Source organism: Hyaena hyaena, unplaced genomic scaffold (assembly GCF_003009895.1).
Source record: "Hyaena hyaena isolate Hyena2069 unplaced genomic scaffold, ASM300989v1 scaffold_302, whole genome shotgun sequence".
NCBI lineage: Eukaryota > Metazoa > Chordata > Mammalia > Carnivora > Hyaenidae > Hyaena > Hyaena hyaena.
Window position 1 is genome coordinate 191153 of NW_024080936.1, and position 15876 is coordinate 207028.

The 15876-nt window shown below is 60.7% G+C and overlaps 1 protein-coding gene across 2 annotated transcripts; it reads left to right on the top strand.

The window, feature by feature from the left end:
* The first annotated feature begins 1233 nt into the window (after positions 1–1233).
* Positions 1234–8664, top strand: CDC34 (cell division cycle 34, ubiqiutin conjugating enzyme). Of its 2 annotated transcripts, none has more exons than XM_039248063.1 (5): positions 1234–1479; positions 4138–4224; positions 4330–4427; positions 5058–5192; positions 6449–7062. In XM_039248063.1, exons 1-5 carry the CDS (start codon positions 1303–1305, stop codon positions 6711–6713), a joined length of 762 nt encoding a protein of 253 aa, XP_039103994.1. In that variant the 5' UTR covers positions 1234–1302; the 3' UTR covers positions 6714–7062. The 2 variants fall into 2 exon arrangements, with proteins under 2 accessions (XP_039103994.1, XP_039103995.1); XM_039248064.1 differs by lacking the exon at positions 6449–7062 and adding an exon at positions 8136–8664 and having other exon boundaries at positions 1242–1479.
* Positions 8665–15876: the final 7212 nt, after the last annotated feature.

Sequence of the window (15876 nt, forward strand, 5' to 3'; positions counted from 1 at the left end):
GCACCTCTGCAGCATTCAGAGGTCAGTGCGGCTGCATCCAGGGGCACACACAGGGCCATCAGGATCCCAGAGTGCCACCTTTGTTCGTAGGGCTTGTGGTGATGAGCTGGCCCCCTAACTCCAGGCCGGGTCCCCACTTTGGCCACCCCAGCCTGTTGTTCTCAGAGAAAGTCCCAGAGCCGCATCTAGTCAGATGGTTGAGCCACATGCTGTTCTGGAACCCAGTGCAGCCAGGGGCCAGGAGCGCTCTGGTTGGGTGAACCCATCCCTACAGCCAGGGATTGGGGGGTCAGCCCAATTCAGACCTTAGAGACTAAGAATGGGAAGCCCCTAAAGGAAAATCGGCCAGGACAGGTGCTGAATCAACACTGCCAAACGAAAGCTGAAAGCGGGGGTGCGCTCATCTCCCAGCTTCTCTGGGGAGCAGCATCTTGCCCATCTCCGGATTCCAGCTCGTCCGACCGAATCGAGCAGGGTGGTTACTCCTCACCTCGACCTCGAGAAACTGAGGCATCGCCCATCGAAGACGAGGTCTGCGGATCCCACGCACCGCTTAACCACCACCCTCCCGCCTCCCACCTCGGCCGGCCGGTCCGCCCTTTCCGCTTGCTCAGACCCTCCCCTGAAGCGAATCCGCCTGCATCCGTCCCTGCCCGGCCAGAGGACGCCGCCCCGGCCCACCTCCCCAATTCCCCGCCCCCGGCCCCGCCCCGTACTGGGACGTCATAAAAAAAGACCCCAAAACCCCGGTGGCCCGTGTCTGGGCAACGCAGCCCAGCTCTGCCCGCTTCCCAGCGCAGAGGCGTCCGCGGTGGTCGTCCAAGCGCCGGGGGGGCGGCGGCGGCCTCCCGGGGGTGGGAAGCGTCAAGGCGCCTGCGCGCTCGGCCCCCTCCCTCCCGGCTGTCGCGCCTGCGCGCTCGGCGGGCCGGGGTTGGGGACTCCACTTCCCGGCGTGCCCCGCGGGCGGGCGCGCAGGTGCAGTCCGAGGCCGGCCGTGGCGCGCAGGCGCGGTCGGGGCCCGGCGGCGGCGGCGCGCAGGCGCAGCGTGGGGCGGGGTGCGCGGGTCGGGCCGAGGCGAGCGCCGGGCGGGCGGCGGTGCCAGAGCGAGTGGAGCGTTCAGGGGCCCCGAGTGGCGGCGGCGGCGGCGGCGGCGGCGGCGGCGTAGAGGAGGAAGGCGGCGGCGGCGGCCCCGGCCCCGGCGCCTCCCCGGCCGGCGCGCGGCCCGGCCCGTCCCGCGCCCCCGCGGCGGCCCCGCGGCCCAGCGCGCCTCCGACCCCGGGCCCCGCCGCCGCCGCCGCCGCCATGGCCCGGCCGCTGGTGCCCAGCTCGCAGAAGGCGCTGCTGCTAGAGCTCAAGGGGCTGCAGGAGGAGCCGGTGGAGGGCTTCCGGGTGACCCTGGTGGACGAGGGCGACCTGTACAACTGGGAGGTGGCCATCTTCGGGCCCCCCAACACCTACTACGAGGGCGGCTACTTCAAGGTGAGCGCGCGGCTCGCAGTCCCGGTTCCCACCGGGCTTCTGTGCCCGCGGCGGACCCCGTCTTTCTCTGCCCCGGCCCTTGGTATAGCTGGTGGATCTCTCGGCTACCCCTTCCGTCCCTGAGAAGCAGTTTCAGGTCCCCGCCTTCCCAGCCGGTCTGCTGGACCCCCGGAGAGGGGGCTCGGGGCGCTGCCTGCCTGTTTGGGTGGGGGCTCGGGCTTATCTCAGTCTCTGGCGGACTCGGGCCCTCAGCTCCCTTCCCCGCCCCCTGCCCGGAGGAGACAAAGAGCCTTCCCAGACCCAGCAAGCTCTATTGTTGGGGAGTACGGGGTTGAGGAAGGGAAGGAGGGAGGTCACGCTGGGGGGGCGGGGGGTGCTGCTCCGCCACTTGCTTGTGTTCCAACAAAGGCTCAGATGGGTCCTTGCCAGCTGGGGCCTGTTTGGAAAGCGGCCACTCTTCCTGATAGCAGCGAGCCGGGCCCTGTTGGCCTCCTCTGGAGCTTTATGTAAGCTGTTCTCTGGGGAAGGTTGAGGCAAGACTCATCACTGCCACCCTCCACTCTCCCTGGGAGCCGCACCTCAGAGAGCGCCCCGATGGACCCCGGACCCTGGCCTCAGAACCTCGGGCCCCCCTCTTGCCCCAACTTGCTTTTCTCAGGTTTTGCTGAGCAGCTGGCCTGTTGGGGCTCAAATCTCACTTCTGGGTCGCTTTCTCTGTCCCCTGTGATAGTTTGTTCCCGGGCAGTTCGTTTTGTTGTTGCTACCGAGCAGGGAGGGAGGAGGTGCTGGCCTGAGACCGGCTGTGCTTCCCACTAGTGTGACAGAGGATTTGAGCCAGGACCCAGGCAGCTTTCTTGACCTCACCGTCTGAGCGTGGCCTTGGAAGGACCCTTGTCAGATTGCAGGGCTTTGCTCTTTGGGCCAGAGCGACAGGGCGAGGGGTCTGCCTGCAGGAGGAGTGGGAGGAAGAGCCGGAGGCCTGGGAACACCCTCCACAGCCCTGCTGAGTCCTGGGGCTAGGCCAGGCTGTGGGGGAGGGGCAGGTGATACTCCAGGACAGATGTCTGCGTTTGCACTTTGAGCTCCTCTTTTCGCTGAGCCTGCTCAGGGGCTGTGAGGGAGCAGCCTGGTCTGCTGGGGTTGTGGACCGGTCTGGGCTGAGTGGTGCATCAGGAGTCCGGCCTCCTCCAGCACCCAAGACGTATTTGGGGTTGATCACCTAACGATTCAACTAGCTCCCTCCCCCAGCCTCTTGTGTGCTTTAGGCTGTAGGGAAGAGAGCTCCCATCTGAGCCTGAGGTGGAGTTCCACCCTGAGGCAACGCCAGGATCTGGAAGGAAAGGGTGTGGGCTTCTGATTTCTGCTCACTAACTGGTTGCGAGGGACTGGGGGGTGGACTCTCCACACTGGCGTTTTGGGGGATTGTCTCATTTTTCTGGAGAAGAATGGACTGGGGACGGGGCACTGCTAGATTTCTAATACATCTGCCATAGGTTGCTCTAAGTTGTGTCCTCAAAAGAAACCAGCTGGGACCCAGCTGCCACCCACCCTGATCCTCCTGTCCGAGGCGTGGCAGGGTGGGAGGCCCTCTCCTGCAACAAGTCTGGAACAGCCGGGCTGGGAAGTGCCTGAGGGCCACCGTCACTTCCCAGCCACGTCCTGCAGTGCCTTCCTTTTCCTTTCTAAGCCCAAGTGAGCCTTTGCTTTGGGCAACGCGGTGTACTGAAGGGGTGCCAGAGAGGTGCCGTTAAGCAGCCTCCTCCCCTTCCTTACCTGCTGTGTGTCCTTGGGTAGGGTACTTTCCTTCTCTGAGCCTCAGTTTGCTCAGTAGTGAGGTCATTTCTGGGGATGCCTGAAATGAGATGAGGTGGGCCTTGGTGGCTGTTTGAGAACAGCTGTCCTCAGGGCCGTCACTTAGAAACCCGTAGGGGAGGTTCTGAGTTCTGGGTTTGCTCTGCAGTCACTGGCTGGTTACCTGCCTCCCAGGCCTCAGCGCAGTCACTGAGAACAGAGGGACTTCTCCTAAATGCCCCAAGTGCCCTGCCCAAGAGGGTGATTCTCCAGCTTTGGCTCCCAGCACACTGGCTCGCCCCCAAGAGCCTGGAGCACCGCCAGGATCCTAGGCCAGACATCCCAGGGTCTGGGGCTGGAGCTTAAACAAGCAAACAAAGCCCCTTCACCTGCTGAAGCCTGAGCAGCTCTGCCACCTGGGCAGGCGGCCCTCCGCAGGCTGCCCCAGGACCTTCCCGTCTACCTTCCTGGCCCCCCGTGGTGGATACTTGTGGGCATAGAGCCCATCCGTCCAGTGCTGACTCATCTCCTCCCACAGGACTCGGCCCACAGTGGTGTCGGGAATGATTGCCGAGTGAACACACAACTATTTTTAATCTTCCCCACAGCCTGGAAACTGAGGCCTAGGAGTCACCGCCCTGCTGGGGTGCACAGCTCCCTGGGCCTGGCTCTTGGCTCCTCCACAGGCCTGGGCTGACAATGGCCTTGGAGTTGTTTCTCAGCAGCAGGGTGAGGGCCAGGATCGGCTCAGGCGGCCCTCCCGTGATGGGGTGTCTGTCCTAACATCCTTGTTTGTGTGTTGGTGGGCACAGTCCCCAAGCAGTGGCCGGCACTGGCTGAGCGCCTCTGCCGTCTGCCCCTCCCCAGGCACGCCTCAAGTTTCCCATCGACTATCCCTACTCCCCGCCGGCCTTCCGGTTCCTGACCAAGATGTGGCATCCCAACATCTATGAGGTGAGCCCACGGGCAGGCCGCTCCCCGCTTCCCGGTAGTGGGAAGGGCACCGCACTGCCTGCTGACAGTGCTGTGGCGCTGACCCCTCTCTCTGTCCCCACACAGACGGGGGATGTGTGCATCTCCATCCTCCACCCCCCAGTCGATGACCCCCAGAGCGGGGAGCTGCCCTCAGAGCGGTGGAACCCCACCCAGAACGTCAGGTGAGGCTGGGCCAGGCCCTGTGTGAGGGGCTGGTCGGCAGATGGACCCTTGTCCCCCAGCAGCATTCCTGCCCTTGCTCCTGTGGGGCCTCCTTGGGGCCCCAGGACCCCAGGACCGATTCTGTGGCCTCTCCTCGCATTTCTTGGTGCCCCCTGCCCCTTCCACCGGCAGAAATGGCCTCTGGGAGCCTTGGGTCTGTATCTTCCCTCCCACAGTCTCTCGGCCTGTCCTGGGGGTCTCCCCTCCTTCCTCAGTCCCCCACCAAGCCCAGTTACCTCCCTCTCAGGGCAGAGCTGCTCACCCTGAGTGGGCTGGCCTGCAGGGTGTCTCGGGCGTAGGGACACGTGGAACAAAGGTGTAGTAGCTTCAGCTGCCCCCACACGTCTCGTCCTGGGGTCTGGGCGGGCAGGCAGATGGTCTGGGGGGTCAGACCCTGCTGTTCTTGGGGCCTGAGACCAGCAGAGGCAGTGAGAAGTCCAGGCAGATGACGCCCGCGGGGTTGGGCCGGTGCTGACTTCAGGGTGTCCGGAAGCTCCCCGTGACTCTTGGGCCTGGGAGTAGTCGCCCAGCTCCTAGGTGGGGCCGGGGGGCCGGGAGCACCTGCACCTGTTGACTCCGTGCTCCCCCAGGACCATCCTGCTAAGCGTCATCTCCCTCCTCAACGAACCTAACACCTTCTCCCCGGCGAACGTGGATGCCTCTGTGATGTACAGGAAGTGGAAGGAGAGCAAAGGCAAGGACCGGGAGTACACGGACATCATCAGGTGAGGAGGGCTTCTGGGCAGGCCCGCGCGCCGCCACACGCTCTTCCCGTTGGTCTCTCTGCTCCCCACCCCGCCCGCTCTCTTTTTTTTTTCTTTTTAAGAAAATGGGTGTTTTCCTTGTCACATTGCAAGGTGCCCCAGCGTTTATCGCGTATGCGTAGCTTAACGCACGTAAGGTGTGTGTGTGCACGTTCAGAGCACACATGGTGTACGTGTGTCGTACCCAGAAGCCCCTGAGTGTTGACTGCCGGGCTCCAACAAGGTTTGAGTGCGTTTTCTTTGCTTTGAGACTAAGATGGCAGAGATCTTCCTGGTCCTCCCTCTGCCCCGCCCCACTCGCCTCCCGCCCGCGGTCTGTCCCCTGACGCCTGTCTAGCAAATGGGGGGGACGGGGCTCCAGGACCAGCGTCCTAACAGAACTGGCTCCTGACATCAACTCTGTTCAAACTGTCTTTTTGGGCGGAACCTATGTTTCATGTACTGCGGAGGCCTGGTTTGTGCCACATTCTATCTCTTCTGCTTATTGGTTTTGCTGTGAATATCATTTACGGTTGTAATTTTGAAACTTGGAATCATTTCCTAAAGGTAGAAAATGATCACAATACTAGGGAATTCAGAAAACCGCTATCTTTTCTGGAAAATAAATCTTTTGCTGCTTAGGGATCGGCCAGGACCGATCCTCCACCTGTCGGAGTGGTCATTTTCAGTGCTCTCCCTTTAGGAATAAACAGGTGAACACTTTGGAAAGAAAGCTTTGCACAGAACAAACGCACAGCGGTGCAGGGGCGGGACCAGGGTCGGAACTTGTCCTGAGGCCCCGCGTGTACACGGTGTCCACTTAGGGCCCAGAGCCGCTTGACCTCCTTTTTCTCTCTCCCGTGATTTGTGGCATTGTGTGAGCTGCTCTGTGTCCATTGTCCGTTGTTATTTCTTAATGAGAGTTTACTGACTCATTTCATGACAGACTTAACCCTTCGTTAGGTTTTTCCCAAATACCTTTGCAGTTTGTCATATTTTAAGTTTTATTTAAATAATCTCTACTCTTAATTTGGGGCTCGAGCCCATGACCCCAAGATCAAACATGCTTTTCCAACTGAGCCAGCTGGGCGCCCCCTGTCATTTACCTTTTAATTAAGAAATTGGATAAGTCACACACCTGCATTAGGACCCAGCCACCTGACGTCTGAGTATCTACCCAGGAGGAACCGGGGCATGTGTCCACACCAGTACTCACACGAACGTTCGGAACCATCTAGGTTTGCCAAAAGCCGCCAACAACCCAGCTGTGCAGCCGCAGGCCAGGAGGGAGCAAGCCGTGGCCTGTCCACGCAGCGCCAGAAAGCACGTCGGCGTCTGCCGGACAGAATTGAAAAGACACAGCAGAACCTCTGGGGGGAGGGTCAGGGTCAGTGTCCAGGACACCCGTGGGTCAGAACTCCCCGCCGTGCCCTCTACGCTGGCGTTTCCCGCAGACGCAGCCACAGAATCCACCTGTGTGCTGAGGCGTCAACCCGCTCGTGACAGAGGAGCACGCACGACCCACTAGGAGCGGAAAGGGAGCGCTGTAACGTTGGCGCCTGACGGGTTTCGTGTAGCCTTCCAGACCCCCACCCACCGCTACCTCCCTGGGCCACCACTGATCTTATGTCCTAGAAACGTGGAGAACAGCGCCGTCCACGTGCCTCACACACTATTCCCCGTTGTGGGTGAGTGCTCCCTGCCGTCCACACTGCATGGCTTCACACCGCATGGATGCAGGTGTCGTTGGGGAGTCCACATATGTAGCCACAGGCCTTCCGTCTGGAGGACCCGTTTCTGTTTATTTTAGTTCTCTTTTTTCTGAGTAAAGTTGTGCCAGTTTTCTCCTGTAGACCTGGCCTGTTTTTTGCTGCTTCTGTGGTATTTTACGTGAGCAGGATTTTCTGAACAGTTTCTGCGGTGTCGCCCCCAGTACCACACACACGGCCCCAGGGTGACCCGTGCGTGTGCAGGGCAGCCCCTTCCCACATTTGTTTATCCCCTTGTCCCAGGTCAGCGGACCCCAGATGACGGGCGGGGTCAGAGCCTTAGGTCTGTGGAAATGAGGAACTGAGCTGTGCGCCACTGCAGGTGATGCTGGTCCCAGGCCTCGGTGCTGCTGGGCGGGACCCTCACGGGGTCATGGGGCGAAAGCGCTGGGCTCAGCACCTTGGGGGGCCCTGCCCACATGGCCTGCTCCTCGCCCCAGTTTTTCCCAGCACCTCCCACGTGGTGCCAAAATTAAAGCCAGACTGTTTTTATCCCTTAAGACTCCCTGTGGGCTGGCTCACATGCGCCCACGGGAGCAAGGCTGTGATGGGTGTTCCTGCCCGCCTGCCCCCCCACCTTCCCTGCCAAGCTGTGTTCCCTGCGCGACTTGTAGGGCGACGGGGCAGAGCCCCGGCTGACGTAGAGGACACGCTGTCAGGGACTGACGCTGCAGGGTGTCCAGTTCGGGCGCCATTTGTGCCAGGACCTGGTTCTCGGCGTCTGCGCTGTTCCTGAGGGGTGCTCCGTGCTTGAGTCCCCAGGAGAGCCGTCTGCTCCGTCCTGGGTGCGAGCCATGGCAGCATTCACCTCCGGGGCTCCCATCCGTCATCCCTGTGGGCGTCCCCCCCCCCCCTCCGCGTTGGCCTCCTTCTGTCTGCTCCACCCCGTCTGTCCAGCCAGCCGGGCATCCCTCCGTGGGGGAGGGGCGGGGGGGAGCGAGGAGCACAGGCACCAGAGATCTGGGCACAGCCCCTAACCCCGTCGCCCCTGGTGGCTGACGTCCACCAGGTTACACAGCGCCCGTGGCTGGCGCGGGCATGGCTGTGCCGCGGTCTCAGGACCCTCTCTGGTGGCGCAAGTCTGCGCTCCTGCACACGCGGCGCCTGGTGCCGGCCCTGAGGGGACAGCCACGACTGCGGCCCGTGTCTCCCACAGGAAGCAGGTCCTGGGGACCAAGGTGGACGCGGAGCGGGATGGCGTGAAGGTGCCCACCACGCTGGCCGAGTACTGCGTGAAGACCAAGGCCCCGGCGCCCGACGAGGGCTCCGACCTCTTCTACGACGACTACTACGAGGACGGCGAGCCCGAGGCCGAGGCCGACAGCTGCTTCGGGGACGACGAGGACGACTCGGGCACCGAGGAGTCCTGACAGGGCGAGCCCGGGAATAAACGCACAGATGTTACCTCAGCGGCCCCGGGCCTTATGGCGTATGGGTGGTCCCTCCCGGGCGTCGCCCTCCCTTCCTGCGTGTGTCCTGGTCTTTGGAGCCCGCTGGGTGGGCGGGTGGGGCGAGCCTGGGCAGCGGTGGCCTGAGGGACGGGGACCCGCCCGTGTGCGCGTGTGGCTCCTGCTGGCCAGAGCCAGAGACTTGGGCTCGCGCTCACGACGGATTCACTCGTGGTCACATCTTCTCTCTGCTTTGGTCTGTTTGGAATCTAAATAAAATGACTTTATGAGAAGCTACGGAACCAACCTGTCCTTGGCCTTCCCGGAGGACTGCAGAGAGCGGCGTGTCACCAGGCGCCCTGTCCAGGCGGGGGCAGGCCCCTGGGTGCCTGCCCAGGGCCAGCCCATCGGGTGGGGCCGCTGCCGGGCAGAGGGAGCCGTCCTGACCGACACCCCAGCTGTGGCCTGCACCGCGCTGGCTGTCACAGCGCCACAAGTAGTCCTGGGTCAGGCTGGCGGCACCCTGTCCTGGTGGCCTCATTTTGGGGTAACTGGTAAGTCCAGAGTGGCCTGGGCTCAGGGTCAGACGGCATTAGGACGAAGGCCCACGTGAGCCCTGGAGGATCCCTTGGGTCAGACAAGCACACGCTCAGCCTGGGCAGTCCCTGCAGCTGGGACTGGACCACCCCACACAGGTGGGGACGGGCCAGAGGGGCAGACACATCCATGGTGAACACGGTCAGACCCCCACAACGGCCCGCACACCAGTGTGCCCACGGCCCTGTGCACATGCCTTTCACAGTCAGCCCCCACGGTCTGGTGGCGTTTCAACCGGAATGATGTTTCTCCATTAAAATGTGGAAGGTTTCACTCCTCTTCATCTCTGGCTTTTCTTAAACCTGGAGGGCTGGATGTGCAGGGCGGGCCGGGCCCCTCTGGAGTCAACCGCCGTTCTCGGCAGGCCTGTGGCAGCCCCTCCTGCACCCAATTCAGGCGTGTAACCCTCTCCCACGTGCTCAGCAGGGGCAGGGCCAGGCCAGCAGCTCATGTTTTTAACCTCTGTGGGGTGCTGAGGCCAGGCTGGGCCCTCCTCCACCTTTTTAGCCTAGAGGCATTTCTGGGGAGCAGGGCGGGGGGTTGTGTCCCATGAACCGAGCCAGGGACTGGCAGCCTGCACAAGGAGACCCTGATGGAAGTCTGGAAGTGGATGGCGCAGTCGGGGGGCCAGGGACTGTGCCTCCCACCTGGCCACATCGGTAGAGCTGACCCCGGAGGGTGGCGGAGTCAACACTGAGGGAACCTGGGTCGTGCACGCCACGGTGAGGCCCCCAGGTGAACCCACCCTGGAGCCAGTAGCAGCCTGACCGAACTGGGTCGGGTAATCAAAAGGCCCCTGTTGCCTCCTGTGATTGCAAAGGACACAGGCAGCAGGCACAGCTGGGTCCCAGTGCTCACGTGAGATCCTCATGAGCCTGTCCGTCTCGCAGCCATGGATCAGGACGGCTTTTCCAGGCCACCCCTTGGGTGCTGTGGAAAGAGCTTGTTTCTCCAAAGTTCCGGCAGTTCCCAGGCCAGTGCTGCCGGACCCAGCCCAGGTCTCGAGCGAGCCTCTGGACCCTTGCTGGCTAAGGCAGAGCCCTTGCACTGGACGAGGCCAGAGCCGCTGCTGAGGGGATCCCAGCCACCTTCTAGAGGGTGGGGCAGCGGTGGGGACAGGGGAAGCCTGGCCAGACAGGAGCCGGGCGAGGGGCCGCAGGCTGCGGGGCTCCCCCAGACACACCAGCAGCCTCACGTGCTGCCTCAGGGCAGCGGCCCAGCGCCCAGAGTACAAGCTGGCCCCCAGTCTGGAGAATACCCTCCCTCAAGATGCTCAAGGTGCTGGGGGGCAGAGGGGAGGGATAACAGCTTGCACCCCGGGACCGCACCCCTTCCCCTAGCTCTCCCATCCCCCAACCCCCCATCCTGTCACCTGGAGCAGGGCCACGGGCTCCTGGCCTTGTCCCCGTGTCTGCAGGAGCACAGAGCAGCATGGCAGGCTGGGGGCTGACCTACCAGGGTGCTTCAGGGCCAGACCTGCAAATGCTGGACATCCAGACATGCGTCACGAGTGCGTAATTCAGTGGGCATTCGTATGTTTATGGGGTTGTGCGACTAGCACCCCTGGAACATTCCATCTCCCCAAAAAGCAACTGCGTCCGCACGCAGTCACACACCCCTCTCCCCAGCCCCTGGCCCCCACGAACCCCTTCCCGCCCGTGGAGGAGCCTGTTCTGGACGCGTCACGCACGCGGACTCACACCCGCGTGGCCTCCCGTGTCTGGTTCCCTCCCTGAGCTTCGTGTGTTCAGGGTCCGTCCGCGGGGCGGCGGGTGGGGGCGCCTCGCTCCTGCTCGCGGCCGAGGGATGTGCGCGTGCGCGGTGGACACTGTGTGTGTCCTGACACCTGCCGATGGACATTTGGTCTGTACCTTGAATCTCGGCTGCTGTGAATTGCGGCCTGTCGTCCCAGCCACTTCCCTGCACTGAAGCACTTGCCTGCCGTCACGCGCGCCCACCAGCAGCCAGGCCCCTACTGGCTTTATCAGGAAGCTGTGGCTTTTACTGTTCTTTGACAGACAACCTCAGGTGAGATTGTGTTTAGAGCTGTGCCCAGAGGCACTGAGCAGCTCCCTTCCGGGCCGGGGCCTCCGGCCTTGTCAGGGGTCTGGTGAGTCTCCATTTGGCTGCAGATCAGAAGAGGCCAGGCCTGCTGCTTATGTCCCCGCCTGGCTGTTCCGTCCTGGCCCAGCAGGGCTCCCCCCACCCTCCAACGGACCCCCAGGTGAGCGGGAGGCCACCAACAGGAATGAGAAGTTGCCGCACCCTGCCTGGAGACTCAGAGCACCCGCCGTGGCCGTCTCTGATGGTGTGACAACAAAGCCACACAGCAGGCACTCAGAACAATGGGACTCTATCTTCCCACTTCTGAGGCCAGAAGTCAGAGATCAAGGTGGGCAGGTCTCCCTGCCTCCACCGGCTTGGGGAGGGGGGGCGGTTCCTGCCTCCAGCTCCCGGAGGCCCCAGGTCTCCTTGTGGCCATCTCAATCCCACGTCTGCCCCCACGGTCACATGGCCTCTGCTCTGGGTCTCTGTCAAGGGTTCCCGTTTTTACCAGGACGTCAGCCATAGGATAGGGCCTGCCCTGCTCCAGTGTGACCTCATTTCACCCCGATTACATGTGCGAGCACCCCACTCCAAGAGAAGGGCTCATTGAGGTTCCTCCGGACATGGACTAGGGGTCCTCTTTCAGCCCAACATGGGCATGGATGCTTGTCAGCCCACTGTAAACGCCAGCTCCCCTTCCCCCGTGTCCTGTGAGGGGCAGGTGGTCCTCGACTCTGGGAACAAGGCCACGTGTCCCAGTGGGAGGGGCCGGCTGGGGACTGGAGCCCGGGCACGGGGCATGACGCTGAGAGAGCCTGGCCGCCTGTGGTGTGTCCCAGAATGATGGATGCGAAGCCCCGGACAGCTACCTTCGGTGTGGGGCCTGCCCTGGCCCTGGGGTCTGGCTGGGGCCTCTGGGGAGACCTGACCGTGCTGCACAACGATGCCGATTTGCCGCCACGTGAAGCTCGGCTCTGACCCTGAAACTCAGTGCCAGGTCCTGGAAGAGGATGCAGAGGAGAGAGGCACAGAGCGGGCAGGAGGGGAATGTGAGGAGCCCCCCCCAGGGGGGTCCAGGCTGAAGCACAGGTAGGTCGAGAACTGGCCAAAATAAAAGGCTGAACAGCAAAGAGCCTTCCTGTGACCCCACTATGGCGGTGACACCAGCAGACCGGGTGAGGGAACCGTGAACCACGCAGAGCTCTCTAGGGTAAGAGGCACCCTGCCTCCTCCTGAGGAAAACCCTAGTTGGCCAACTCAGAATGCATGGAGGTGGGAGGGGGCCGCAGCCACTTGCTGGGCCTGGGTCCACACCCACAGGAGCCCCCCCCAGCTCACCACCTGCTGGGCACCCTGGGTGGCCCAGCACCTCTACCCCCACACCCACCTCTGCCCCTCCCCCGTCCTCCAACCCTCCCAACCTGCCTGCACCTATCCCCACCTCACTCCCATGCCTCTACCCCACCCCTCCCCACCCCTCCCCTCCCCGCCCTCCACTGCCTTCACCCTCATCCCGCACCCACCCCCACCCCGTCCCCCCAACCCCCTCACACTTAGCTCCTGAGGCGGAGGGAACAGAGTGCCCCAAACTGGATGGCTTATAACAGAAATTATGTTCTTCCCATTCTGGGGCCAGAAGCCCAAGATCGAGGGGGGCTGTGCCCGCTCCAGCTGGAGGCTCTGGGGAGGGGCCTTCTGCCTCTTCTAGCTCCTGGGACAAGGGGTGACGCCCCTGCACCTGTGGCCACATCCATCTGGTGTCTGCCTCCCTCTTACCAGGCTGTCTCCCCGTGTCTCTGTGTCTCTGTTGGTGTCTCTTAGAAGGACACCAGACATGGGATTTAGGGCCACCTTAATCCAAGAGGAGCTCATCTCAAGCCCCTTTCTCCAAGTGAAATCCCATTCGCAGGACCTGGGCGGCGCCAGTCAACCCACTGCACCTCCTGGCTGCTGGCTGCCCCTCCCCCCTCTGCTGCCGGCCCCCCCAGGCCCCTTTCCCCTCGCAGCTCAGATGTCTCCCCAGAACACAGCAGAGGACTGACCGGCCTTGCTCAAGCCCCTCCCAGGGCTGCCTAACACCCGAAGAATAAAACCTCAGTCACTGCCTGGAGGGGGTGGATTTCAAAGCTTCCCACTTTGAGAAAAACGCACATAAAAAAACTAAGCTGAAAGATTTTAGCAGTGGACAGATGGGTAACAGAATGAAAATCTGATATCATCTCCTCATCTGTGAGTTTGAGGGTTATTTTTTTTAAGTTTATTTAAGTGTCTTCTACACCCCAAGTGGGGCTTGAACTCATGACCCTAAAATGAAGAGCTGCACGCTCCTCTGACTGAGCTGGCCGGGTGCCCCTGAGAGGTTTTAGAAGAAAAAGTAGAAGGCAAACGAACCAAAGCAGACGCCCTGTCCTGTGATGGGGCAGGGGTGGCGTGCTGGGGATGAGGTCCTAGAGACAGGCTGCCCAGCACAGTCTGCTGATTGTTGTGGTGCCGGGTGGGAGCCGGACACCAGACTCCCAGGTAGCACGTGGGCCAGTGAGGCCTGAGGGGCCGCAGGGGCAGGGCCTGCGGGTGGCTCGGCCGCTGCACACAGCAAAGCTGCAGAAACAGGCCAGAGAGCAGGGCTGGGTCCCTGCCTTCGTGTCTGCGGAAGTCGTCCAGATCCGGAATCGGGGCCCCTCCCAGTGAGGGTGCAGGCCTAGAGGCCAGGGGTGGGGGGCCGCTTGAGGAGGGTACCCTGTGGTGTGCAGGCGAGGTCCCCTCTCCCCGCCGGACACGAGGTGAGAAGTGACTGGTGCAATGAGGGAAGTTACAACGGGTGATGGAACTGGGCTGCTTTTGAGCAGGTCAGATATAGAACGGATACATTTTAGCATAACTCCACCCCGGATACTGCATGGGATAGACTGATACTTCAAAAATCGCTCATTTTTTAAAAAATCTGAAATCAAATGTAACTCGGTGTCCTGCATTTCTATTTGCTAAATCTGGTAATGGAGTGGCACCAGGTTTCTCCTGCCCCAGGTGGGGCCAGGACCCAGCAGGACAGGGATCTGACCAGTAGGAGGGAACAGGGAAGACTCTCCAGAGCGCCAGAGTGGGGACCAGAAAACTGGGTCTTGGAGGGGACACAGCTTGATTTTATAAACAAAAGCAAAGACTGCCTGGTGGCCCTAATATTTCCCACGAGATCTGTCCTCAGCTCGGCCCAGGGAGGGCAGGAAAGGAGGCCGTGGAATTCCACCCAGGCCAGAGGGACTTTGACGCCAGCTGGCTGCTTTCCACCTCATTCTGCACGTAGCTCTCCTCCCCGTGCCTGACTGGCTGTTCTCAGACTTGCCACTCACCTCCCCACACATCGCAGCCTTCCAGAAGCTGCTCCAATCTGAAGCAGCCCTCCCTTTACCCAGATAGGGAACAGAAGACTTTCCCTTCTTCCCTTCTAGGTACTTTGGCTGGTCTAATAACTAAATGGATGAGTGGGAGAAAAACAAACACAAGCTTAATAACACATGTCCTAAATGGAAAACAGCCATGAAAGCTGAGTAACACTCAGAAATTCGGAAGCCATCACCTTATGTGCCATCTTCAGTGAAAGCCGAAAGCCGACAACACTGGGGTAGGCAGTGTGTTATGGGGAGGTGACCCAGAAATGCACAGTAGACAGGGTGAGGCTGCAGCACATTCAAGTCTTCACCTGCTCCCCAGATACAGGTTTCTGGAGGGACACACCCTTACATGGAACTTTCCCTTGTAAATGTAAATGACTCTTGCAAAAGGGTAACTGCTCCTGGACTCTTCAGAGCGTCCCTGGTATCTGCAGGTCTTAAAAAATACCCAGTTGAAAACAATCAGGATGCAGACGGGGCACCGCATGCAGCCACGAACGCTGGTATGCAGGCTTCTGTTAAGTTTTCAGTTCTCGGGAGGGATGCTGGTCAGATGGTAACTCTGTTTAACCTTGTGAGGACCTGCCCGGTGTTTTCCACAGCAGAAGCCCCATCTTCCCTTTCTATCAGCAGGGTGTGAAGGCTTCAGTTTCTCCACCTGGCCAACACCAGCCATTTTCTGCCCTTCTGACTGCAGCCATGTCAGCGGTGTGACCTTCTCTCCCTGATGGTGCGATGGCGGGCGTCTTCTCGTGGGCATGTTGCCCATTTGTTGGTCTTCGGAGAAATGTTGCATTCAGATCCTTCATCCATTATTTTTTTAATATTTATTTTTGTAAGCGGTGGGGCGGGGGGACAGAGGGTCTGAAGCAGGCTCTGCACTGACAGCAGAAAGCCCAAGGTGGGGTTCGAACCTACAAACCGTGAGATCACGATCTGAGCCGAAGTCAGATGCTCAACTAACTGAGCCATCCAGGTGCCCCTATTTGTACTTGTTTTAAATTGAATTGTAAGTACTCTTTATATATTCTAGATGTGAGTCCCTTATCAGAACTATGATTTACCAGTGTTTTCTCCCATTCTGTGGGTTGATTTTTCACTTCCTTCTTGGCGTTCTTTGGAACACAAAGTTTTTAATTTTGATGAAGTCCTGTTTATTGATTTATTGTTGCTCAGGCTTTTGGTGTTACAAGTAAGAAACCACTGCCTACCCAAGATCATGAACATTACACTACCTGTTTTTGTTTGAAGTTATTTTGTCATTTAACAAGGTATTTGTTGTAGGGGCACTTGGCTGGCTCAGTTGTAAGAGCATACGACTCGGGGTCATGAGCTTGAGCCCCACGTTAGCTGTGGAGATTACTTAAAAATAAAATCTCAAAAAAACAGTCGCACCTGGGTGGCTCAGTCCGTTAAGCCTGAAAGGAGCCTGCTTGGGAATCTCTCCCTCTCCCTCACTCTGCCCTTCCCTGCTCGT

What these genes read in the sequence shown, in the direction of transcription:
- CDC34 (XM_039248063.1), top strand. Translation starts at nt 1,303, where the DNA reads ATGGCCCGGCCGCTGGTGCCCAGCTCGCAGAAGGCGCTGCTGCTAGAG. An exon ending in AACCCCACCCAGAACGTCAG is followed by an intron (nt 4,428 to 5,057) that starts GTGAGGCTGGGC and finishes GTGCTCCCCCAG; the next exon opens with GACCATCCTGCTAAGCGTCA. An exon ending in GAGTACACGGACATCATCAG is followed by an intron (nt 5,193 to 6,448) that starts GTGAGGAGGGCT and finishes GGAACCATCTAG; the next exon opens with GTTTGCCAAAAGCCGCCAAC.